We start from the raw sequence: 27919 nt of genomic DNA, 5'->3' as shown, positions 1-27919 counted from the left end.
ATGAAACACTTAGACATGAATGTTAAAAAAATATTGTGCCTTAAATATTTTAAAACAATGCCAATATAAAGCATTGAGTGGAAATTCGTGTTCTGGAACATTAATAAAGATTTTTTTATTTTATTTTTTTATGATACTACGTTTGTTATGGATAACATTATAACTTGCAATTACCAAGAAATAAATTACTAAATAAAATAAAACAACAGCAAAAGGGAAAAATTTGGGGACTTATTGTAAACCACTGGGTAATTATTGGCGTTCGTTATTTGATATGTAAGATCATTATTTTTAAAAACCTTGAAACATTGATTTTTAACAAAAAGAAAGAAAGAAAAGAAATTTGCTTAATATTTGTTTTACAAAGTGGTAAGCGAAACGAATTAGATTTGTAAAACTATAACTTCGCCTGCTTATTAAACAAAAAATACACTCTGGCTCCAATATCTGCCCAGTTATCAGAGGCATCTACTTTTGATGTCCTTTCAGTGGTTTTATGCCAGTTTCAGAGCTCACTATTCAACCAGTTTTCCAGCTCCCACTACTGTTGTTTAATTACTCAATCGAAATTCTTCATGGCATAGATCGACCTGAAGCGTGCGCCACAATCACGTACGTGTTAATGCTGAATATTTGAAGTGTTTTTTATATATGTATCATTAATAAGAAATAATTACAAGTAACACAAGGTCTCTGAATTGCAGAGGTATCCAAAAGGAAGTAACTGTTAATGAGAGACGGGCTAACTTATTTTTAGCTGTGGGTATTTAGCATATCCAGTATCGCTTTAAGCCTACTTAATGTTGAATAAATGTATGAATCCTCAAAGTGTAATCTGATCAACATTCTCGAACTTTATTTCAAGTGCTTTCCAGGATTTACGCAACCTTTTTACACTCAGAATTATTGAGAACAATATTGATGTTATTGGAACAAATAAATGTGCAGCAACTGGTGCTCCAGATTTCTATAAAGCAGGTAGCTTTTCACTGAACTCGAGTCACTTCTCTTCCAGAGCGGTGAGGTGAAGAGTAAGACAGCAAGAAACTACTCTAACACAATGGCTCGTCTTTTGCTACTTTTTGTTGCTGCGATGATTTTAGCAGCCCATGCATCCCTTATCCCAGGGGTAAGTCAGTTTTTAAAAACTCGACTATCTAATGAAACTTGTAAAACTGTACGCATGCTTCCACGAGTTAAAAGAACTATGTTATAACACTTGCTTTTGCTTTCTGATTTCCCTTTGTTAGCCTCTAATGTGTACTACCAGCAAAAACAAAAACTGAATAGTATTTTTTACTAAAACTTTTTGTCTTAAATGTTTCATTTCTGGAACCAATTTGCATGGCATCTTCCTTATAGGGCCCTTTCAAAACTAACAACTGTGATCTTGTTTAGCCACATCTTTGTACTGATTAAAAAACTTTGCTAAACTCAAAAGTTACGCAGAACCTTTAGTGCAGTAAGAGCATTCAAAGCAACAGTAAAACACATATCAGTGCTAAGCAAAAGTACCTATGGATTAATTTTTCGAATGTCTGCACTCTACAGGATTCGCTGTCGGAACTTGGGGAAATAGATGGTGATGAAACAGCTGATGTGCCAAAGAATGAAATGCCTGCAGAAGGTTAGTAATTTTAAGAATGTTGAAACAAAATAAACTCATTTTTTTTGCAGACTATGCAATATAGTGGTGATTAATTTTTCTTTTTTCGTCCATTGTTATTTCAATGACGAAATGGACGAAAATAAAACAGAATTGGGCGAAGAAGACTTTGACGACGGGGAAGACTCAGATGAGATGCCAGAGGAAGGTACCAAGTATTTGTATAGCAACAAAAACCTTTAGATTACGAAGACAAGACTTTCACTACACTAAATAGTGTGCGCGTGAGCTAGCGTCATTTTGGCGGGAAAACGCGATAGCTGGCGTCATTCTACTACGATTTTTAGGATTAATGTCGTTGTGATGAAAACAAGTCATCAAAGGTTAGAAGTTTATCATTCTGCGATCAGAAGAGGGCTTAACCTCCTTCAATAAAGAAAAAGGCGCTAGCTTTTCTGATGAAAAAAGTGCATTGAAGCTTCCCGGGCTGTTTATTTTTGGAAAATACGCGAAAAAGCTTTATATCTTGTCCTGGTAGTTGTCCTAGTCATCGAACCGAAAGTTCTATATTGATGTTTTTTGACACAATGAATAAAGAAGAGTCTTGAAAAAGCTATTGTTGTTTCTTAATATTTCATTTTTCAAAATAGTCGCGGAGGTAGATGAAGGCCAGCTACAAGAAGACACCTCTGATACAGCCATCACTCCTGGTGAAGGTGAGAGCTACTCTAAATAAAAAAATTAATTAACCCTCGAAAGTACACACAAAGTCATACCCTCACCGAGGTACAAGAGATAGTTTGATAGAACCCCTCCCTTGAGTTTTAATATGTTGTAGTATTTCGAAAAGATTCTTCCTTCAGTGGGAAGCCGTTCATCTTCTCGAAAACATGAGGTATACTTTGTGAGTGCTAGCGCTGCTGGAGGCCCCAAACACAGTCGCCAACTTAGATTTTACCCGCAATTAGAAATCTCCTAAATTAACAGAGAGAATTGGTAATGTTTTGTGTTTGACATGTAAAATAACACATAAATAAGCACTTTGCTTCATTTTATCAACAGGTTTTGCTTTTCTCGTTGAAACATATTGAAAAACATGCATTTTCACTAAAAAAAAAGATGGCTAGGTATCTCGTAACCGTTCAGAAAAGAGCAATGCGAATCATATTTTTTGATATAGAATAGCAGCTAGCTTTAGCGCTTATGAGTTTACCGACGGTTGCGGAGCATCACCACAACATTTGCACGCGCATGTTTGAAAGCATAATGAGCGACCCGAACCACAAGTTAAGAAAGTTGTTACCGCCTCTTTATAAGAGCAACTATAATCTAAGGCACGCGCGGACTTTCACTTTGTCGCGTTCACGTGCAAGACAAATAGATTTAAGAACAGTTTTTTTATGGCCTCAGGCAGAATTGTAAATAATTCTTAGGTTTCTTATTATATGTTTTTAGTCTTAGCTATTACAATTATTACTCATTTTTACAATTATTAGTGCAAATTATTACCATTATGTAAATATGCAATTCAGCTTATGTTGCAATGTATTTAATAAAGTACCTACCTACCCATCATCACCAAACTTAACTCAAAATGCGCGCGAAAAAGAAACGGACAGCTGCTGATAACGTCAGGTGCTTAGTTTCTTTGTCTAAAAAAAATCCGAGAAAAACTTCACATAGGCCGGTGGAATCAACTCCCTCCCCTCCCCCCTTTACGTTCGAGGGTTAAAGGTTAATTTGCCACTTTCTTATTATAAAGTACCGCTACACTTGCTCCGATCGAACACCCAAAAACTACTTAGCAACACGCAAATGGCTCTATTGTGGAGTAATGGGATAAAGTTGAGGAAGAAACCAAACGCCGTAAGCCAAACACACAACAGGTTGAGTTAGTTTATAAAATCACTTTCATTAGTTAATTCCAAAACAAAACTGCCTGTAAAACTGGCTCTAGTTACAATCTTAACCTATTTACCAGCTGGAAATCGAAGGTCATGGGCTGGACTCCCAAAGTCCTGATTTTGTTCGAAACTGAAAGCATAGTAGTGCCGATTGAGATCTATTTCGATCATTTCTTTACATAATAAGTCATTTGCATGATGGTATCATTTTACTACTACTACCAGAATTCTTCAGGGTTTTGTTTTCTTATGCAAATTATTAGGTGCTTTTGCTATTTATTCCTCACTGGGATAACGAAATTGAAATTCGAGGGAAAAACCATCAAATGAATTTCTTTTCATAGTAGTAAAAACACGTCATCGTGCAAGTGACCTATTAAATTTCAGACTGTTAATTAACTTATGTTCTCCATAACTCTGTTACAGATGCCAAAAGGAGCAGACGTTATTGTTATTATCGCTACCACTGCCGCTCTTGCCGTTATCGCAGGCTTAGATGCAACGGCTCTCATCACCGTCGCTGTCGTTATCACGTGTGTTACAGCTGCAGGCGTTTTTGTATTTACCCATATTATCGCCGTAACAGGGGATAAAAAAGGCCGCTGTACCTTTCAGTCCACTTAAACGTTTAGTTGTGGCATCGAAAAAGAAAAACATGGAACATTTCAACGCCTTAAAACTATGTAGTTCTGTAAACTTTTAAAAAGCAAAATAAAATTTTAAGCGACTCTGTGCTATTATCCTTGACCCGTAGAGATCCTACTTAACGCTGAGGCCAGACCACTCCTTAAACGAATCATTAACCCTGTGCCGGAAATCATGTGAAAAAAGGTAACGGTACTCTTGGACGCTTTCACACAGTTTGTGTCTTGCCCACCAGCATTTTTATATTCCAAGAGTAAATATACCCAGGGACATATGACGCTTTTCAGATCCGTATTAAACAAAAGACGCAAGGCTGATTTTACTGTCGGGAATATATATATTTTTTACCAATATTTCGAAGGTTCGGCTTTTCTTCTTCAGGGTGTTACAGTGATGGGGTTGGTGTATTCTTTTGACAATGTTTTATTGTTCTGCTATCTATCATCAGCTTTCTTACAGTTGTTTTAACAGCCTTGATGATCTTTATTTATCCTGTCTATTACCAACCGCTGTTTTATTAAATTAGTACAACATCGACCGGTTATAAAAATTCCGGGAATACTCGCCCCCCTCCCCCCTCCAGGAGCAACAAACTTAAGGTTGGCACGCTCGCATGTGGTATTCCGAGAGTACTTTGACTGAAGATTTCGTAGAATCCGCTGATTGCACGAGTATTGTATGTCAACTCTCTCAGATATTCGTGCCAGATCAATTGTTTATTGTAAAGGCACGCTGGCCGACTGAACTTTCACTTCGACGAACGCGCTGTTTCAGTGGCGAACACAGCGATCGCTGGGTTGTAAACACACTCGTTCTATTTGGTCTCTTGACCACTGCATCAATATTAAAGCACACCTTCTTCAAATACTAATAAGACTCTATGCAACTATTCACAGTTTAACAAACACTAAAGCGAAAAATCAAAACAGTCACTTTTTCAAACATACGCTTAGCAGAAGATCTCGGGCAAACAAAACTAACTGTTTCTCTCGGGATCTGACATTAAGTGTATAATGTAAAACGCGCGACATCAATTTATTTTTCAAACAATCAGTTTCTCGGTCTTTATTCGATCAATTATCATACATACTTTCAATTGGAAAATTATTTTAGATCTCGTTCTCTTAGATTCTCTGTTTGATGATTTATTTTTAGGGTATTAAGTTAAAATTTATCATGAAAGATCTCATGTAAATTAGAAGCTCTTATTAAATGACCGGTCGTGATAGAATGCACGTTAAAGTTGAAAAATCCATGTTTAAGGTGTCCTTAAAAGGTCACTTTATGATGTTGTCTTACCGTATGTTCTGAAGGTACTTTTAGTGGAAAGAGCAAAAGTGCCTTTCATGAAACACTCAAACATGAATGTTTTAACATCTTAATTCCAATGTGGTACTGAGTGGAAACACGCGTTTTAAGTATAGCACAATAACTTCCATAATATGCCAAAAATAATGATAATACTAAAATAAAATAACAGTAACCGACATAAAGTAGCTAGAAAACCTAACGCAACAACAAACTAAAGAAAAAACACAGGAATTATATATACTAAACCTCTGGGTAAGTATTTGGACAGTTTAGATAACGTACGTTGGCTGATGACTAAGATGATTAAACATTGATTTCTACTATAAATTATTTTAAATTTGTTCTCCAAAGTGGCAAACGAGGGATTTGCATGCATTGAGTTACAGCTAAAGTTTCGGCTGTTTATTTAAAAATCAAATTCCAGTACAAAAAGGAAATTCCACTTTTAATCCAATATCTATCCAGTTGTCAGAAGCATTTTGCTTTCGATATTATTTGGTTTCGTAATGTTTCACAGCTTACTACACCCAGTTTTAGAAGTTGATTCAGTAATAAGCCCCGTGTTCGTCTTTTGAGGCAGTCTTTTCAGTAGAATTAGGAACCGCAGTTTCCGTGAGTAAAAATCTGATAAATAAAAAGTTTTCCACTGAGCTTCTCATAATCACTCCTGTTTTAACAGGAGTGATCTTGAGTTTTACCTGAGTTCTTTACAACACAGACTTCTGAAATGCAAGAATTACTTACGTTAATATAAAAAGGGTGCAATATGAAAAAAATTCTTCAATAAGAAAAAATAGTTATAAGTGACAAAAATATTAATGTACTGCAGAGATACTTAACGGCTTGGTTTACTTTTAATTAGCTGTGGAGGTTTCGGGTACCCAGTATCGCTTTAATATCTTCCTTCTGGTGAATTAATGCCTTAATATCATAGGTGACGACTTACTCCTTAATTCTGGCGCAAAATTTCAGCGATTATACTACTACATGAGAAATTTCTGCAATTTGATTGGCTTAAAGCAGTGGTATTTTACCTTGATTTGAAATACCTACATGTGAAAATTACGGCAAACCTTTTGTGAGTAGTAGTATAAACAAATAATAGCATGATTTGCACGTGATATTTGGCAAAAACACCTCTCGTGATATTTCAAAATTGTCTCAAATTTCACTCGCCTAACGGCTCGTGAAATTTCGTCTAACAATTTTGAAATATCACACGTGGTATTTATGCCAAATATCACGTGCAAATCATGCTATTACCTATACTAATTTGGAATTTCACTTGTGAAATTACTAAATTGCCATGGCAACCATCCGAACGTCGCAGTGTCAAGATGGCGATAAACTTTTAAAATGTCATGATGGAAGATGCTAGGGCATAAAAAGACGCTTTAGAAAACCTGAACACTAAAGAGCACATCAAGAAGGATTCTAACAGGTATTTTATCGAAAAATTCTAAACTTGAGTCAAATTTAAGCGCTAAATGTTCGAGAGAGTGGAGTTCTCGATCATCAAAGATTGCTAACGTAACTCGTTACCAATGATATTAACAGGTAATCAATTGGTATACTCGTGAAATTAGGGAATAATTTCACTTGCGTTTTGTCCAAATCCTTATAATTTCCCGAGCCTTTAGGCGAGAGAAATTATTAAGATTTGGACTAAACCAAAGTGAAATTATTCCCTAATTTCACTCGTCACCATTTGATTACACATACGAATCCCCAAAGTGTATTCTGATCAGTATTAGCTCAGATGCTTCTTTTCACTTGAAATGAAACCTATCGGCACTCAAAATTATCATGTAAAAACAATATTAATGTTATTGGAACAAATCAACGTGCAGCAACTCGTGCTCCAGGCCTCCATATTCTTGTCACTTCTCTTCCAGATTAGTAAGGTGATAAAGACGGCAAGATTCAAACTGCCCTAACACAATGTCTCGTCTTTTGCTGCTTTTTGTTGCTGGGATGATTTTCGCAGCTCATTCATCCCTTATCTCAAAGGTATGTCAATTTTTAAAGCTCGACTATCTCACGAAACGTTTAAAACTGTACGCATGGCTCCACGAGTTAAAAGAACTATGTCATCACTTTATGTTGCTTTCTGATTTCTCTTTGTTGAAGAGCTCCTTACGTACTACCAGCAAACACAAAAACAGACTAGTATTTTGTTACTGAAACTTTTTTCTTCAATGTTTCCTTTCTGGGGCTAATTTGCATGGCATCTTACTCATAGGGCGCGGCATTTTCAGAACTAAGAACTGTGATCATGTTCAGTCACATCTTGTACTGATTCAAAAACTGTGCAAGACTTAAAAATGTTTGACACAGCACAGTAAGAGCATTCAAAGCAGCAGTAAAACACATATCAGTGCTAAGAAAAGGTACTATGAATTAATTTTTCTAATGTCTGCAGTCTACAGGATTCGTTGTCGGAACTTGGGGAAATAGATGGTACCAGTCGATGTGCCAGAGAATGAAATGCCTGCAGAAGGTTAGTAAATTTTACGAATGGTGAAATAACCAAAAATCATTTTTTAGACTATCAATATAGTGGTTATTAATTTGTTTCCTTCATTGCTATTTTAAAGTGGAAATGGACGAGAATGAAACAGAATTGGGCGAAGAAGCCTGTGACGACGAGGAACGTGAAGACTCGGATGAGATGCCGGAGGAAGGTACCAAGGATTTTATAACAACAGAAACCTTTAGAATACGAAAACAAGATTCAGGGTCATTTTGATGGGAAAAGGAGATACCCGGGGTCATTTTACGACTTTTGCTTTTCATCACGAGAAAATAAGCAATAATTAGCGTGAAAAGGCGCCAAATATTGCGAAGATACGTTTATTACCGCGAAAAGACAAACATTTGCTCATAAATCAGATTCAATTAGTAGGATTTTTGCGTTGTAATCAACATTCAGTAACACTTTTGGGCATTGATATGCGTCATTCGGCTTGCAAAAGAGAAATTATCATCTCATATATCGTCTCATCACATCCAAGTCATTAACACCATCGTGAAAGTCAACAGGGACAATAGATAAACGCTAAAGTGCAAGCAGTATTTGTTGACATTTTTTGATGACACTATTTGCAATTCAATAGCATTCCTGGACGGCCTTAGGATGGATAAGACAAACGTTAATGCGCTTGTACAATCAATTGAGCGTTCTTTACATTTAGGGCCTGTTTACATGGAGTGGGGGACCCCGGTCTAGTGGGGTTGGTTTCTTTTGTTTTCACACTCTGGGGGACACAAAACAAAAGAAACCTACCCCACTAGACCGGGGTCCCACACTCCATGTAAACAGGGTCTTAATATACAAAAAATCTCCTTCAAAAAAGTAAACGCTTTTGCTTTTCTAGTGAAAAAGTGCGATAATGAAGCTTCCCGGGCTGTTTATTTTCGGAAAATACGCGAAAGAATTTAAGTGAAATCTTGTCTTGGTAGTTGTCCTTGTCCTTGAATCTAAAGTTCTCTATTGATCGTTTTCACCTGACGTCACGGCGTGACGCCTGTTTGTGTACAAAAAAAATCCTGTGGGATTTGAACTTTATTCGCATGTTTTAAAAAAAACTTTCTATTATTCCAAGCAATTTGCTTAACATTTCTTTCCCAAAATAGGCGAGGAGGTAGAGGAAGGTCAGTCATACCCTCACCGTTTTACAGGGGGGGGGGGGACCTCTCCCTTTCTAGAACTTTCTAGTTCTCTAGAACCTCTCCCTTTTACCCACAGGCATAATTTACTTTTCCAGTTGAAACCTACTATGACATCACATCTGGTAACCATAGTTACTGATCATCACCAACTCCTTGTTAACAAAAGGTCTCTCATATTTCCAGTGACCACGCCCACGGTAGATCTTGGTCAAAATATTCGTAAAAATTGTAGTTTTTCCTTTTGTTATCTTTTTGTTTGAAGATTCATGACAAGTTACCTCCGGAATTCGAAAATTGCACCTTTAACACATATCTTTTCCTTTGTTTTGTTGTCGATTGCTGAAAAAAAATCCACGGACTTGGGCAATTACTTTTGGCAAGTTGAATGTTTTTTAGAAGGCCCACAAAGGGTAAATATAGATCGGATGGGGAAAACTGGGGCATAGCGTCCTAGTGCATACTGGGATCGCTCAGTTACCACCAGATTTAAAAATTTATAATATTCCGCGCATTTCGGTACCAAATTCATCAATATTGATCAAGATTTTTCCACGGACCCATGGCCCTGAAGCTTTCTTGGTTCTGTCTTTAATACCGGGCAGCAAAGCAATTGGCAATGCGGATGGTACGGGAAGCAACGGTTCCTTCATTCCGACACGAAACGAACAAGTAAGTGTGCCTATTATTATTATCGTACTTCTGTGAACCTTTTATCTCCGTTTCAAGGTTTGGCTCAGGTACTGAGGCCTTGGATGTGAATTGATACAAAGTTACTATACCAGCCGTGAAAATATTGTCAGGTTAAAATCAGATTTGCGTTTTGAGTCAATAATTTCCTATAATATTGACTTGCCGGAATCTACATTTTATTTCTTTCAGCTTTCTCGTTTATACATCATGGCAAGGAGAATGAAGACGCAGAAATTGGTTACGTGTCCGCCATAGCCGCCGTCGTGAAAAAAATTTTTAAAGAATCTTGTGTTGGCGATGTTGTTGTTGATAACATCCGTATTCTAAACGTCTTCAAAAGAAGATTTCAGTACTGCAAACGGCCTATGGACGTGCGAGCAAGGCAGGAGAAAAATCACTGGCAAAGTTGTTGAACGGATGGAAAACCGGACCGAAATATCAATTCCAAATTTACTCTAATGAAGTTGCAGTGCAGAAGGTGAAGACACAGTGTGAAATCCTTCGAGGTCAAATAAAGAACCATAGTCACGTCACTCATCTGATCTGTATATTCGCTAAAACCTTTGTAGTGAATTTTGATCCTTTTCATCTTTTTATCGACCTGGCGAACCTCAATTTCTTACAGATGGTTGCCCTTTCTCATTTTATTTTTAATTCTTAGCTTTAAACACTGGCATACGGGTCAATAAAGCTCGCTCCGCCATTTTAAATTTAGCGTGCCTTGAACTGCGCATACGCAGTGAAGGAGAGTCATTAGATCTTTCATGTATGATCACTGAATATCAAATGTTCATCGATATATGAGTTTCATATGCAAAATTTTTGCAAAGGAGAAGCGGACAGCTGCTAAAAACGGCGCTTGTACGTCCGAGGGTTATAGGATCAAAGTACTGCTACACTTGCTCCGTCGAGCACTCAAAAACTAATTAGCAACACGCAAATAGCTCTATTGTGGAGCAATGGGATAAAATTGAGGAAAAAACCAAACGCCAAAAGCCAACAAAGAACAGGTTGAGACAGTTCGTAAAATAACTGCCATTAATTCATTTCAAAACGAAGCTGCCTGCAAAAGGCTCTAATTAGATTCTTAACCTATTTACTAGTTAGAAATCGTAAAGTGGAAACCAAAATTCTAGTAGCACCGATTGATATCTGTTTTGATCATTTCTTTACATAATAAGCCATTTTCATGATGGAATCATTTTACTACTATCAGAATTCTTCACGTCTTGCTTTCTTTATGCAGATTAGAGCTTTTGCTATTTAAACATCACTGGGATTACGAAACTGGAATTCAAGGGAAAAACGAATTTGTATTCCTGTTCTTAGTGGTAAAAAGACGTTATTGTGGAAATGACCTATTACATTTAAGACATCCTTAATTAACTTTTTGTTTTCCATAACATCGTTGCAGATGCTAAAAAGAGCAGACGTCTGTAGCCTGCGAAACAGCTGTTTCTCGTTGCTCCTCGCCGCTGAGGTCGTTTCGAGGAGGAACGTCTGCGATGCAGCGACAGAAATTCCATATTGATGATGTAAATCAATGTTTACATAATAAATCCGGTATAGTCATGGGGTTTCCCAATGCAAATTTGGTCAATTTTACGTTTCTCCGGTCGATTTTGGTAAAGTGATGAGTTCATCTGCGAACGACCTCCAGCAAAACTCAAATGCTTCTGCTACAGAAGAATATATTCACAAATATTGACTGTTTTGTTATAGATTCATCGCGTTTACATTTGAACTTTGCAGCGTTTTGTCTTTTGTCTGTCATTTGTAAACAATAGCTAAACAATGTAACTACTCCGTCGTCCAATCAGCGCTTATGACTGGATTCCGGACAGATTTTACTTCATCAATATGGAATTTCCGTCGCTGAGTCGCAGACGTTCCTCCTCGCGAAACGTCCTTAGAGGCACGGTTCGAGAAGAAACGGTTGTATTCGCAGGCTAAGACGTCTGTGTTATTATCGTTACCACTGCCGCTACTGCACTTATCCTTGGCCCAGATGCAGACGCCGTCGTTACCGTTGCTGCCGTTGTTAGGGAGCTTTAGCATCGACGACGGCAAGGTCCTGCTGTTGTTGGCCCGCTGACCAGCCTTTTCATGCAAAGCATACGCAAATGTAGAGTCTAGTGGCCAGACTAACACCAGTATTCAAAAAAGGTGATCCTACAGTAATGAATAATTATCGTCCCCTCTCCTTGCTAAGTGTACCCAGCAAGATTTTAGAATCATGTGCAGCGGACATGACTGCGAAACATGATTTCTCGGAAAACGAAGCGCTCGTCACTGACAACCAATGGGCCTACCGAAAGGGAAGATCGACAGAGCTACTGCTCATCCACCTGACAGAAACTTGGCGACGAGCAATCGATAACAAATTAGTTGTGGGCACCGTATTCATAGACTTCCAGAAGGCGTTTGATTGCGTTTCACACTCAATTCTTCTTCACAAGCGCTAGCTAGAGCACAACTTTGGAATCACGGCATGGCTAAGAGATTATCTATCTGAACGGGAACAGTATACCGTAATTAATGGCGTACCCTCTGAGAATACCAAAGTTACACACGGTATACCACAGCGCTCCGTACTCGGGCCCATACTCTTCGCCTTGTACACAAGCGATCTACCAAAAGCAGTTAACACTGCAACGACGTTCCTGTATGCTGATGATGCTACCATGTACTGTGTTGGTGAATCCGTAGACTAGGTCACAACAACGCTGAACAAAGCTCTAGAAGAACTCGCCCTCTGGTGCAAACATAACTCCCTGGTACCACACCCCAAAAAGTGCGAGGGAATGATCCTTGAACGAAATCATCTTTAACAGTCCCTTAGGGAGTTTAAAACTTAACTAGCAACTCGTAAAATGTTCCTCTAGTTCTAAACTGTTAGGTATAACCATTGACAACAAGCTTACGTGGACAAAACACATATGAGAGCTCAAGAGAGTTCGTTAACAAGCTCAATCTAATCAAACGCAGCCACTTTTTACCCAGGAATTCGCTTTTAGATCTATATTTTAAGGTCATTATACCCTCGGTTACAAATGCGTTACCAATTTGGGGGTGTTGCACATATATAAAAATGAATTTCATTCTTTGGAATCCATACATTGTAGGGCTGCTAGAGTTATAGATAACCTCCCGCGCGATATGCCCTCTGAGGATGTAAGAAAAACAGCTAACTGGGACTCTTTTTTCGACACTTATAAGGTCAAAATTGCCTCCTTAATTTATAATATATACAACCGCATAACTCCATCATGCTGGTAACATTTAATCCATCGGAAAGAGTCTAAGTATGACCTCCGTCATCAACATCGTGTTAGCGTACAACGTTTTGAAACATATTATATGAAAAACTATATTTCTTACAGAGGATCCATTGTTTGGAATCTTTTAGAACCATCCGCTGTCAGCGCCAGGGACTATGCCAAAAGGGCAAAAAAGTCTCACGCCCTCAGAAACTTGAACTTTAATGAAGACTCACCGCAAATGAGTCGTCCCCAAATTGAAAGTGATTTCGTGTTTTATTAAATAAATTTCACAAGGTGAAATAAGGTGTTTCCGCAATTCGGAAATGTTGCGGAAACCTGATGGTTCAACATTCCGTTGCGTTTCCGCGCGACGGTTTCGACGGGAAAAGTGTAAGATGAAAATGGAGGCATTGTTTCGTGTTTCCGTAACCTGCTATCAGGCGATTTTTTTCCCCTTTTTTTTTGGCGGCGGGAAAAAAAATACGGCGTATTTTTTCCCCCCCGCCAAAAAAAAAAAAAAAAATCGCCTGATTGCAGGTTAGTGTTTCCGCAGCGCTTCCGTTGACTTAAACGTGTCAGCTCGTTTCCATTGCGTTTCGGCAAGCGGTTTTGTTACTGAAATTTGCTGGTTTTCATGATCAATCCCTGGTTTCTCATATGATAAAATTTGTTTTAACTGTACTGATTACGCTTCAGGCAAGATGAGGAATCATTTCATTGACCTAAATTATCCGAAAGAACAGAGATAATCGCCTGCGCTAAACTATACGTGGTAAATACTGGAAAAGTGATAGATGATTCTCTCTGTCTTCCTTTTCTAAGAGATTCAAAGATGTGTTATTAAAATTACTAGCGCTCCAAACATTGAAGCGTAATTTGAAACAATTTAGAAACAGCAAAATAAATTATAAATGATTTATTAACACGCTTGCACGCATTTTGCCTCGCTCTCGCCTCGTTTTCAAGTTGAATTTTGAATCGCGCGCCCTTCTGAACATTCTTCGCTGTCGGTTCGCCTTCCATTTTGGTGGTTTGTACATGCAGGACCGTTTTTTTGCGAAGATGAGCGAGGAGAGTGTGATAGATTTCGGAGATAGACTGCAGGGAGGAATAATAGTTCGAAAAACTATTTAAATGAAACGCCAAATCCCATGGAAGCAGTGATGAAGGAGTTCAGTGTTCACTCTTGGCGACTCGAATGCACACTGAGTGTTTCAACAACCATTGAGAAGAAAGAACGCCTATTTTAAACTGAAGATCCTTGTTGTTTCGTAAGTACATTCTGAATCTTGTTTAAATATATAGAAGCATATTTAAGTCTATTTAATAGCTTTGGGAGCATTTCATCGACGTCGATCATAAAAATCGTTTCACATGTGAGCTTACATAAGCTTGCATTTTTCATGCGACAGCGAGTTGCTTCCTACAGATCTGACCTTTGTATGTTGCCCGTAGTTTCTTTGATAACATATGCCTGTAAAGCACGTGTTTGTCTGATTTCTTTTGCAATAAAGACATAGTTTCTGCTCCACCGAAAAAAAATTTTTCTCTGTACTAATGCACATTTTAATGGCGAAGATGGCAGGCATAGAATATTGAACCTCGACTGAGGAAACGGAGGAATCACGGAACGGAGTACGGAATCAAAAATCAATGACAGAAAAATATTATATAAAATTCCTTGACACTGAAATGTAGAAAACTTTTCCACTCCAATTTCTGAGACTGTAGATGTTTATCACAAGGATAAACCGGTACGAAAATAATATTTAATGTTCCTATTAATTTTTTGCATACAATATGCACTTCCTACTAGATTCAAACCGACATATACAATTCGCAGGGACCAATGGGAATTGTACAAAATTGAAATAAATGTAGTACTTGTTACGAGACTTGTAGGGTTAAAAGGAACCTTTTCTCTTCGCGAACGTGCACAATAACAAGTTTAATATGATAGTGCAGAAAGGTTCTAAAAGTCACAAGATTATAGAGGGATATCATTTCCATACACTCCAATTTGTTATTAAGCTTTGAACACAAGAATAACGGCTTTATTTGATGACAAAGCAACCTTCATTGACACAAGTAAGATGCCCATCTTTGAGTGGGAAGTCGCAATTCTATTTATCCATCTTTGAGTGGACAAAGTAGTGCTTGTGTCAATGATATTTCAATGAAAGGGAAGGGAAAGGGAGTTTTGGGAAAAAAGAGTTTTAGGTGCGAGAGAAACGCGAGGGGGGGCGCGAGGAAGGAGGGAGGGAAACGCCTGCCAGGACAGGAAACCATTGTTTTTCTCATTATTAACATCTACCAGGCGAATGTTAAAATCCTGATTGGTCAAAATTTGATAAGATCTAAATAGCGTGTTCTCATGATTGGTCACCTACATGTCATTCAGATACTTGAGTGGTACCATTCACAACTAAACATATGTCGTTAGTGAAGCGTGTTGAGATTTCTCTACGGGAATTCATCATTAGAAGGCATCAATTTCAGCTCCAAAGGAAAATAGAAAAAAGCAGTTAAAGAAACTTATGAAGGAAAAAGGCCTGTCAGCAGATGAGGTTTACAGACTGGTTCTGAAAAGTATTATCTCCCAACGGCTTGTCGGTTTTACTCGCCAGAAGAAAGAAACGAAAAATGATGCTGCCTGTGTGCTTATTACTATCTACTGTTTGACCCGCGTTATGAAAGAGTGTACTGAATTAATATAATTCAGAAAATAAAGCTTGTATAAATCTTGTATAACCCAAAATAACGAATTCAAATTATGGAATCACACCAGCAGCTGAACTGACCAAAATTTATTAACTTTTCGAAATTTTTCTCTTTCCTGATAAATAGCTAAAATGGAAACCTTCTTGTTACTTGAAAAGATTTTAATTTTAGCAAACGAGTTCGCGTCAAGAGAAGACAAGGATGTAGACTTTTAATATGAGAGCTATGTCGGTCCTTTTCTTCAGTTTCTTAAACATAGGTATATCTTTTAATGTGTTTATGACAGGAAATGTTTCTGTCGTCTTTAATTCTTAGGCATGTTTAAAATACGTATCCGAAATTCAAACTCGTCAAACTCTTGCAAAGCCTTTTTTTCTTCTCCAAAACACGCAAATTTCCCTTGAAAAAGGTCCGTCTTATCGCGCGGCCAAATTGACAAGTATGATTTAGTATGATTTAGTATGATTCAGCAAAACACAAAGCAATGACTAGAACCGGAAGCAAATGCTGATCAAACCAACTGACGTCACATGACGGTCTCAGCTCTTTGATTCCTTGCTCGTTCATAGTCTCTGGGACAGTTCTTAAGGGGAAAAAGTAGTTTTTGGACGATCAAAATTCAAGAAATTTTTTGGGAGACACATTTTTAAAGTTCAGAATTGTTGATTAAACTTACCTAAGGACCAAAATCAATTTCATGTCATATACACTTTCAGATGAAAGATAAAGGATATGCATACGTTAAAGTAAACATTGTCAGAAAGTTCTGAACCGTTAATTTGAATGATGAATCCCACAAGAGAAATTTCTACAGTAACTTGTAAATTTCCTGAAGCGCAATTCATTACTAGTCACAATTGATATAATGATCTTATTTTCAGTACAATTTGTACAATTGAACCGTTATGAACGAAAGCGACAAAACTCTCGCGAAAACCACGCACCTGTGAAAAACACTTTAACGTTGAAAGCCTCATATTTGGAGCCTCTTATTAACAACCACTTGTCGTAAACGACTGCGACCACTTTTTTGGATGAGGGTTTTGGAAGTTTTCATTGTTTTTCTCCTCTCGCGGCATATGATCTAAATCTTTGCATTTTGGGTGGTCCTTTACAATGATTGTTATAAAATCACGTCTTTCATGCAGCGTATGTTATGGAGACTAATGGGAAATTATTCCCGTTTGTCGAGGGCCAAGTTATTGGAAAAGGGCATCCAGTATTTTCCAAAAAAGTATAAGGTTTGGCTGTTCTTAACTCATTTTCAGGGAGAGCGAGGCATATTACTTTTGTTCGTGATTTTTGCATGGGGCAAATAGCATTAAATATCATTAATATACGACTCGACCGCAACCACAACTTTGTCGTTTCTGCGATTGTCCACTAGACCGACTATTCCTTGCTTTGGAACGAATTCTTTTGCTCGAGACTCTCCTAATTACTCCCGAAGCAGGAAGAAAGCTATCCGCATAAGATCAGATATCATTCTCGCAATTCACTAGTCTCACTTACTGTCTTCTCATTGCCTAAATGCGTAGAGGTAATTTTGGAAATCAGTACAACCTGATAAGGAAGTTAACTACTAGCAGGCAGCTAACTAATCCGTCTGTTGCGTGTGCAATGCATGGTTTTCAGACACGAATCAGTGTATAATAAAACAATTATAGATTCGGTTTTCGTGACATCCGGATAATGAAGGCTTTTGGTGGCGTTTACCCCCGGGGGCGTTTACCCGACATTGACTATTTCGAATGTCAAAAAACTCATCCAATAAAATTCGTAATGCAAATCTACCATGATGTATAACCAAAAGCTTTCTTTGTTGTTCTATAAAAATAACAAGAAGTGATAAAATGTATCTAACACTGAAACCATATCCAATGACACTGGTACTTTGGTTCAACTGTTTTATCTTGAGTACACTATTATGTTCCCTTGTGGCCTGCTTTGAAGAAATATTGACTTGATATCGTTATTTTCTTCGAATCAGTGTATAATAAAACAATTATAGATTCGGTTTTCGTTACATCAGGAAGTAATGAAGGCTTTTCGTAGTGTTTACCAGACATTAATTATTTCGAATGTCTAAAAACTCATCCAATAACTGTTCGTAATGCACATCTACCATGATGTATAACCAAAAGCTTTCTTTGTTGTTCTATAAAAATGTAATAACAAGAAGTGATAAAATGTATCTAACACTGAAACCATATCCAATGACACTGGTACTTTGGTTCAACTGTTTTATCTTGAGTACACCGCTATTATGTTCCCTTGTCGCCTGCTTTGAAGAAATATTGACTTGATAGTTAAACTTTTCTCGAAGCACTTCAGTAAGTTAGAAGTCCGCAAAATATCGTGGCTGAAATCATGTAACCTTTCACAAAGGTCGAATTTTGGCAGTTACTCTTAAACGCTTTCATTCCGTTTGCTTCTCATCTTGCCGACGGGCGTGTGGGAATTCATGCTCTTCAGATTGTATTTTTTGATGATGTTGGAATGCTCCGACTGGCTTCCATTATCAGCATTTTACCAGTTGTCTTAACACCTTTGATGACCTCATTTATTACCAACCGCTGCCATATTTAGCAATTATTGAATGAGGCTGAGTATCATCTGAAGAATTATGGAGATATCACCATCCGAGATCTCCATAATTCTTCTGATGATATGAAAGCCGAATTCACAAATTGTTTTATTTTAAATTCAAAATGATTCCTAGTTTAAAAGCAAGCTACAACCCGCGTCTTTTCGGTTAACCGTTTGATAATCTGGCAATTTTGCTGCACGATTGACGTCATCAGTTCAAGTATCGCAAAATTTTTCCAAATTTGGGCAACAGTAGTTGGTAATGATACATCATGCGTGGGATTTTAGGCAATCAGAAACGGAGAAATATTTCGAATGAATTGAAATAGTTTATACTTAACATCGGCGGGCTAATTCTCCCACTCTCTGCCTTGGGTTTTGACCCTTATCTCGCCTTTCTCCAAAGATAGCGCATTTTTGTGGGCATCGATAAAACCCGGAACACGGAACATTCCGGAACATGCCGGAACAATCCGGAAAATCCCTGAACATCCCGGAACAAGAAAAAATAAAAATATTTTTCATGAAAAAATAAATAAAATAAAATAATAATAATAATAATAATAATAATAATAATAATAATAATAAAATGATTTTTTGTAAAAATTAATAATAACGAAAAATAACAAAAAAAAAACGAAAAATAAAGAAATAAAGAAAAAGAAACTCGTATCATCTCCGAGTAGGAGAAAACAATATTTTGTCGCAAATAATTTGTTGGGCGAGTGAGGGTCCATGCAAATGACAGTAATTAGTGAAGGCTTGCTTCTAAATTCAAAATATATTAAAATGGGTCGCGAGGAGGAGGGTTTTCAAGCTTTCCTCACACAGGCACCTGTTGTATTGTTTGCGATGCGGTCAGTAACGGTTAACGATTTACGGCTTTGCGACCGTAAGAAGAGGTTAGGTGCTCGTCGCTTTGGACTTTAGTGGATAAGATTCACATTCGCCGTGAATAGTTGCAGTGCCAGCAGTAGCGCAGTGGTAGTTTCTAACTGTTATCAATTAGCCTGAATTTTAGCCGTCTCCCGAGTCGCAAGTGAAATTTGCGACTCGAGGAGATGGCTGAAATTCAAGCGAGATCACAGCCCCCTATTTTCTTCTGCCAAGTTGAAGATGGCGATCGCCGCTGTCAAAGCGATTTGGGTATCCTCTGACGACAAAACTGATGAGAGCGAAGTTGGTGCTTACATGGCAAACAATTACAAGAGGTAGCTGTGTGAGGAAAGCTTGAAAACCCTCCTCCTCGAGTCCCATTTCAATATTTTTGAATTTAGAAGCCTTCACTCATTACTGTCATTTGCATGGACCCTCACTCGCCCAACAAATTAATTGCCAAAAAATATTGTAAAAAATAAATAAAAGTGTATTAAACGCTGTTTGACTGTTAAAAAATATTGCCCCTGGAATTATTCTTACCAATATTGATAAAGCTGTGCGAAAAAAAGCGTGCTGTAACTAATACTATATTGGACCTTGAAGTACTAAAAAGTTTGCCTGTCTGCAGCTTTCGCTGCATTCGTTTCGCTTCTCATTCATGATTAAGACAACAAAAATGTTAGCTATCCTTAAGGCTAACCCCCTCTTTCCCCTCCATTCCCCCCACCTCCAATGCCGTTTGACAATGCCTTTAAGCCATAACCTGGTCTCTTCTTTTCGTTCATTCTTTACACATGTTTGGGTGACGGGTGGCTGCTATGAAAGCGAAATTTAACTTCATAAGCGACGCAACGTTGAGATCACATTGGGTTTTCGCACTTTTCTGCTTGACAGTTCTGTTAAGTTTTCTGCAACAGTTCTGAAAGCAGTTTATGGATATTATTATCGTTGTTATTATTATTATTATTATCATTATTATTATTATTACTAGTTATAATACGTGTAAACGCAAAATGTAGTTTTTCACGCCTCAACCGTTTTGTCGATATCGATAAGCCCGAACAATATTTACAACCTCATCATGTTTGCCTATGACATTGATGTCTCCTCTAAGCCCATTAATTCACATTTGAGACATTCTTAAATCAAACCTTTTTGTTTCAGATTTTCTTAAGCTGATACTACTGTAAACTATTCATGATTCGTTCATGTTCCCCAGTCTTTAACACCGTTATCTTGTTTAATTATTACTCAAGAGATATCTGCCCAACCTTGAATTTTTCCTTGTCGATCAATTATCAACCAGACTAGAGTTGTCACAGAAATCGAGAAAAATGTAAAAAAACAGCCAAATTAGAGTTCATTAACTGAATAGTTTTTTAAAAAATGCAAAAACGGTATATGTTCTCCTAACGGTAATTTTAGGTTAATAGCCGAGAAAACTGAAGATGATGGTATTGGGGTTTAGAGGATGGTGTAGTGCTGAAGGCCATAAATTAAATAGGCCAAGCTAACTAATTTTAAATAGTTTCAGTAATTCTTTTCTTCTGTTTTTTTTTTTTCTCTTCTTTTTTTTTTTGTTTTTGTTTTCATTTTTATATGAGGACGTCAGTTATTGCATTTTCCCCTTTAAAGCCATTTTCCCCTTGTGTCAATTAGGATAAAGCATTTTCTTGCTTAATCTTTGAAAAAATTTAGACTCTGAGGGGACCTATATGTATGGTGAGTTAGATCTTTTATAGTCCAAACGTAATTAAAAATACTTGTCATGATTTTACATAGATTAGTAGAGCACTGTTAAACAAAAAACTACCAATTATTTCAAATCTCTGTTGATTCAAATGTACTTTTAGGGTTTTAATTTACAATTTGTCCTTTCATATCTCATTGGAATTAAAAGCTCTTATTAAATGACCGGTCGTGATAAAATGCACGTAAAATATGAAACAATATAATGCTTTTGTTGTCTTTAAAAGGCCACTTTTATGTTGTCTTGCTACATCTTCTGATCTTACTTTTAGTCGAAAGATGAAAATACCTTTAATGAAACACTCAGCCATAAGTGTTAAAAAACTATTGTGCCTTAAATATGTTAAAACAATGCCAATATAAAGCATTGAGTGGAAATTCCTGTTCTGGAACATTAATAAAGTTTATTTTATTTTATTTTATGATACTACGTTTGTTATCGATAACATTATAACTTGCAATAGACCAAAAAATTTAGTACTAAATAAAATAATATAACCACACCAACAGGGAAAAAATTGGAGACTTATTGTAAACCACTTGGTAAATATTGACGTTCGTAATATGATGAGTAACATCATTATTTTTAAAAAACTTGAAACATTGATTTCTAACAAAAAAAAGGAAGGAAAGAAATTTGCTTAAAATGTGTTTTACAAAGTAGTAAGCGAAACCGATTAGATTTGCAACACTAGTTTTGTCTGTTTATTTAAAATCAAATTTCAATGCAAAAACATTAAACAAAATACACTCTGGCTCCAATATCTGCCCAGTTATCAGAGGCATCTACTTTTGATGTCATTTCAGTGGTTTTATGCCAGTTTCAGAGCTCACTATTCAACCAGTTTTCCAGCTCTCACGACTGTTATTTACTTAATCAAAATAAAGCTGATAAAGCTGGGGGAAAAAAAAAGCGTGCTGTAACTCCTACTATATTGGAACTCAGTACTGAAAAGTCTGCCTGTCTGCAGTTTTCGCTGCAGTCGTTTAGCTTCTCATTCATGATTAAGACAACAAAAATGTTAGCTATCCTTAAGGCTAACCCCCCCTTTCCCCTCCCCACCCCCACCTCCAATGCCGTTTGACAATGCCTTTAAGCCATAACCTGGTCTCTTCTTTTCGTTCATTCTTTACACATGTTTGGGTGACACGTGGCTGCTATAAAAGCGAAATTTAACTTCATAAGCGACGCAACGTTGAGATCACATTGGTTTCTCGCACTTCTTGTGCTTACGTAGGCAACAGTTCTGAAAGCAGTTAATGAATATCATTATCATTAATATTATTATTATTATTATTATTATTAATTATAATACGTGTAAACGCAAAATGTAGTTTTTCACACCTCAACCGTTTTGTCGATATCGATTAGCCCGAACAATATTTACAACCTCATCATGTTTGCCTATGACATTGGTGTCTGCTCTAAGCCCATTAATTTACATTTCAGACTTTCTTAAATCAAACCTTTTTGTTTCAGACTTTCTTAAGCTGATACTACTGTAAACTATTCATGATTCGTTCATGTTCCCCAGTCTTCAACACCGTTATCTTGTTTAATTATTACTCAAGAGATATCTGCCCAACTTTAAATTTCTCCTTGTCGATCAATTATCAACCAGACTAGAGTTGTCAAAGAAAACGAGAAAAATGAAAAAAAAGCCAAATTAGATTTCATTACTGCGCTTTTCACAAACACGCGAACTCTAAAATTCAAAAGCTGCCTTCACAATTGCATTTTTCGCTGCCGTCAATCATAATTACGATCACAAGCAATGAACCTTGAAACAGAGAAAACACATAACGGATCGAAATCCACCAATCACAGATAGCAAACCTTGACCTTTTGAACCCGTTTAAGCAAAGTTCTGTTTCCTAAGAGGTCCGTTGAGATGATTGACGGCAGCGAAAAACGCAAACGTCAGTTGGTTTTTGAACTTCATAGTTCGTGTGTTTATGAAAAGCACAGTAACTGAATAGTTAAAAAAAAAAAAATACAAAAACGGTATATGTTCTCCCAACGGTAATTTTAGGTTAATAACCGAGAAAACTGAAGATGATGGTATTGGGGTTTAGAGGATGGTGTAGTGCTGAAGGCCATAAATTAAATAGGCCAAGCTAACTAATTTTAAATTGTTTCAGTAATTCTTTTGTTTTGTTATTGTTTTTCCTTTTTTTTTTTTTTTTTCATTTTTATATGAGGACGTCAGTTATCGCATTTTCCCCTTTAAAGCCACTTTCCCCCTTGTGTCAATTAGGATAAAGCATTTTCTTGCTTAATCTTTGAAAAAAATTAGACTCTGAGGGGACCTATATTTATGGTGAGTTTGATCTTTTATGGTCCAAACGCAATAAAAAATACTTGTCATGATTCACATTTTCATTTTACATAGATTAGTAGAGCACTGTTAAAAAAATACCCATTATTTCGAATCTCCGTTGATTCAAATGTATTTTTAGGGTTTTAATTTACAATTTGTCGTGTCATATCTCATTTGAATTAAAAGCTCTTATTAAATGACCGGTCGTGATAAAATTGCACGTAAAATATGAAACAATATTATCATGCTTTTGTTGTCTTTAAAAGGCCACTTTTATGTTGTCTTGCTACATCTTCTGATGGTACTTTTAGTCGAAAGAGGAAAATACCTTTAATGAAACATTCAAACATGAGTGTTAAAAAATATTATGCCTTAAATATTTAAAACAATGCCAATATAAAGCATTAAGTGGAAATGTCTAGTTCTGGAACATTAATAAAGTTTATTTTATTTTATTTTATGGTACTACGTTTGTTATCGATAACATTATAACTTGCAATAAACCAAAAAATATATTACTAAATAAAAATAATATAGCCACACCAACAGGGAAAAAATTGGGGACTTATTGTAAACCACTTGGTAAATATTGACGTTCGTTATATGATGAGTAAGATCATTATTTTTAAAAAAACTTAAAACATTGATTTCTAACAAAAAAAAAAGGAAGGAAAGAAATTTGCTTAAAATGTGTTTTACAAAGTAGTAAGCGAAACCGATTAGATTTGCAGCACTAGTTTTGCCTGTTTATTTAAAATCAAATATCAATTCAAAAACATTAAACAAAGTACACTCTGGCTCCAATATCTGCCCAGTTATCAGAGGCATCTACTTTTGATGTCATTTCAGTGGTTTCATGCCAGTTTCAGAGCTCACTATTCAACCAGTTTTCCAGCTCTCACGACTGTTATTTACTTAATCAGTCGAAATTCTTCATAACATAGATCGGCCTGAAGTGTGCGCCACATTCACCTACGTGTTGATATAAAATAGATTAAGCCAATATTTGAAGTGTTTTTTATATATGTATCATTAATAACAAACAATTACAAGTAACACAAGGTCTCTGAGTCGCAGAGGTACCCATAAGGAAGTAACTGTTAATGAGAGACGGGCTAACTTATTTTTAGCTGTGGGTATTCAGGATATCCAGTATCGCTTTAAGTTCTACTTAATATTGATTAAATGTATGAAAGTGTATTCTGATCAGCATTCTCTAGTTTATTTCAAGTGCTCTTCAGGATTTACGCAGCCTTTTGGCACTCAGAATTATTGAGAACAATATTGATGTTATTGGAACAAATAAATGTACCGCAACTGGTGCTTCAGACCTCTATAAAGCAGGTAGCTTTTCACTGAATTCGTGTCACTTCTCTTCCAGAGCGGTGAGGTGAAGACTAAGACAGCAAAAAAACTACTCCAACACAATGGCTCGTCTTTTGCTACTTTTTATTGCTGGGATGATTTTCGCAGCCCATGCATCCGTTATCCCAGGGGTAAGTCACTTTTTAAAACTCGACTATCTCACGAAACTTGTAAAACTGTATACATGGTTCCACGAGTTAAAAGAACTATGTTATAACACTTTCTTTTGCTTTCTGATTTCCCTTTGTTAGCCTCTAATGTACTACCAGCAAAAACAAAAAACAGAATAGTATTTTTTACTAAACGTTTTTTCTTAAATGTTTTATTTCTGGAGCCAATTTGCATGGCATCTTCCTTATAGGGCGCGGCCCTTTCAAAACTAAGAACTGTGATCATGTTCAGCCAAATCTCTGTACTGATTTAAAAACTTTGCTAAACTCAAAAGTGACGCAGCACCTTTAGTGCAGTAAGAGCGTTCAAAGCAACAGTAAACCACATATCAGTGTTAAGCAAAGGTACCTATGGATTAATTTTTCTAATGTCTGCACTCTACAGGATTCGTTGTCGGAGAATGAAATGCCTGCAGAAGGTTAGTAAATTTTAAGATTGTTGAAATGAAAAAAACTCATTTTTTTGCAGACTATACTTATAGTGGTAATTAATTTTTATTTTTTTTGTTCATTGTCATTTTAATGACGAAATGGACGAAAATAAAACAGAATTGGGCGAAGAAGACTTTGACGAAAGGGAAGACTCAGATGAGATGCCAGAGGAAGGTACCAAGTATTTGTATAGCAACAGAAACCTTTAGATTAGTTTTCACTGTACTAAGTAGTGTGCGCGTGAGCTACCGTCATTTTGGCGGGAAAACGCGATAGCTGGCGCCATTCTACTACGATTTTTAGCACTAATGTCGTAGTGATGAAAAAAAGTCATCAAATGTTAAAAGTTTTATCATTTTGCGATTAGAAGAGGGCTTAACCTCCTTCAATAAAGAAAAACGCGCTAGCTTTTCTGGTGAAAAGAGTGCAATGAAGCTTCAGGGGCTGTTTATTTTGGAAAATACGCGAAAAAACTCTAAGTGATATCTTGTCCTGGTAGTTGTCCTACTCCTCGAATCGAAAGTTCTCTATTGATGTTTTTTTGACACAATGAATAAAGAAGAGTCTTGAAGAAGCTGTTGTTGTTTCTTAATATTTGATTCTTTTCCAAAATAGGCGAGGAGGTAGATGAAGGCCAGCCACAAGAAGACACCTCTGATGCAGCCATGACACCTGAAGGTGAGAGCTACTCTAAATACAACGCGCAAAAAAATAAATTAACCCTCGAAAGTACACACAAAGTCATATCTTCACCGTGGTACAAGGGAGAGTATGATGGAACCCCTCCCTTGAGTTCTGATATGTTGTATTATTTCGAAAAGATTTTTCCTTCAGTGGGAAGCCTTTCAACTTCTTGACAAGCTCTAAACATGGTCGCCAACTTGGAGAATTGGTATAGTTTTGCGCATAAATAAGCACTTTGCTTCATATTATCCACAGGTTTTGATTTTCTCGTTGAAACATATTGAAAAACATGTATTTTCACTAAAAATAAAATGGCTAGGTATCTCGTAACCATAGTTAATTACTGATCATCACCAAACTTAACTCAAAAGGCGCGCGAAAGAGAAACGGACAGCTGCTGAAAACGTCAGGTGCTGTAGTTTCATTGTCTAAAAAAAACTCAGAAAAACTTTAGATGGGCCAGTAACATCAACTCCCTCCCCTCCCCCCTTGTACGTCCGAGGGTTAAAGGGTAATTTGCAATTTCCTATTATCAAGTACTGCTAGACTTGCTCCGATTGAACACCCAAAAACTACTTAGCAACACGCAAATGGCTCTATTGGGGAGTAATGGGATAAAGTTGGGGAAGAAACCAAATGCCAAAAACCAAACAAAGAACAGGTTTAGACCGTTTATAAAATCACTATCACTAGTTTAGTCCAAAAACAAAACTGCCTGTAAAACTGGCTCTAATTACAATCTTAACCTATTTACGAGTTAGAAATCGTAGGTCATGGGCTGGACTCCCAAAGTCCTGATTTTGTTCGAAACTGAAAGGCTAGTAGCGCCGATTGATATCTGTTTCGATCATTTCTTTAGATGATAAGTCATTTACATGATGGTAGCATTTTACTACTACTACTACTACCAGAATTCTTCACGGTTTTGCATTCTTATGCAAATAAGATAGAATTGGGGCTTTTGCTATTTAAACCTCACTGGGATAACGAAATTGAAATTCGAGGGAAAAAACCATCAAATTAATTTCTTTTCATAGTAGCAAAAACACGTCATCGTGCAAGTGACCTATTATATTTCAGACAGTTAATTAACTTGTGTTCTCCATAACTCTGTTACAGATGCCAAATGGGGCAAAAGTTACAAACCGTACAAACGTTACTGTTATTACCGCTTCCAATGCCGCTACTGCGTTTATCGCTGGATCAAATGCAAAGGCTATGGTTACCGTCGCTGTCGTTATCACGTGTGTTACGGCTGCAAGCGTTCTTGTGTTTACCGATATTATCGCGGTTCCAAGAAGGGATACTGAAATTTTGCTGTACCTTTCAGTCTACTTAAACGTTTAGTTGTGGCATCGAAAAAGAAAAACATGGAACCCAATCTTCATTTCAACACCTAAAAACTATGTAGTTCTGTAAACTTTTAAGAAGCAAAATAAAATTTTAAACGACTTTGTGCTGTCATCCTTGACCCGTAGAGATCCTATTTAACCCTGAGGCCAGACCACTCCTTAAACGAATCATTAACCCTGTGCGCCTGAAATCATGTGAAAAAAGGTGGCGGTACTCTTGGGCGCTCTCACACAGTTTGTGTCTCGCCCACCAGCATTTTTATATTCCAAGAGTAAATATACCCAGGGACATATGACGCTCTTGAGGTCAATATTAAACAAAAGAAGCAAGGCTGATTTTACTGTCGGGAATATATATATTTTTTACCAATATTTCGAAGGCACGGCCTTTCTTCTTCAGGGTGTTACATACAGTGATGGGGTTGGTGTATTCTTTTGACAATGTTTTATTGTTCTGGTATCTATCATCAGCTTTTTTACAGTTGTTTTAACAGCCTTGATGATCTTTATTCATGATCCTATCAATTACTAACCGCTGTTTTATTAAATTATACGACACCGGCCGG

General features: G+C 36.9%; 2 protein-coding genes across 2 annotated transcripts; both read left to right on the top strand.

Annotated features, from left to right (window-relative positions):
* The first annotated feature begins 942 nt into the window (after positions 1-942).
* On the top strand, positions 943-26174 carry LOC140922303 (uncharacterized). Its single transcript, XM_073372301.1, has 6 exons — positions 943-1129; positions 7896-7928; positions 24738-24846; positions 25271-25304; positions 25435-25491; positions 25933-26174. Exons 3-6 carry the CDS (start codon positions 24778-24780, stop codon positions 26172-26174), a joined length of 402 nt encoding a protein of 133 aa, XP_073228402.1. The 5' UTR covers positions 943-1129; positions 7896-7928; positions 24738-24777.
* On the top strand, positions 1061-4166 carry LOC140922304 (uncharacterized). The gene is made up of 5 exons (XM_073372302.1): positions 1061-1129; positions 1459-1627; positions 1758-1814; positions 2257-2322; positions 3937-4166. The coding sequence occupies exons 1-5, from the start codon at positions 1061-1063 to the stop codon at positions 4101-4103; spliced, it is 528 nt and encodes a 175-aa protein (XP_073228403.1). The 3' UTR covers positions 4104-4166.
* Positions 26175-27919: the final 1745 nt, after the last annotated feature.

This window comes from Porites lutea, chromosome 13 (genome assembly GCF_958299795.1).
Source record: "Porites lutea chromosome 13, jaPorLute2.1, whole genome shotgun sequence".
NCBI lineage: Eukaryota > Metazoa > Cnidaria > Anthozoa > Scleractinia > Poritidae > Porites > Porites lutea.
Note: the sequence above shows the minus strand (reverse complement) of the source record. Positions and strands in the feature narration are given on the sequence as shown.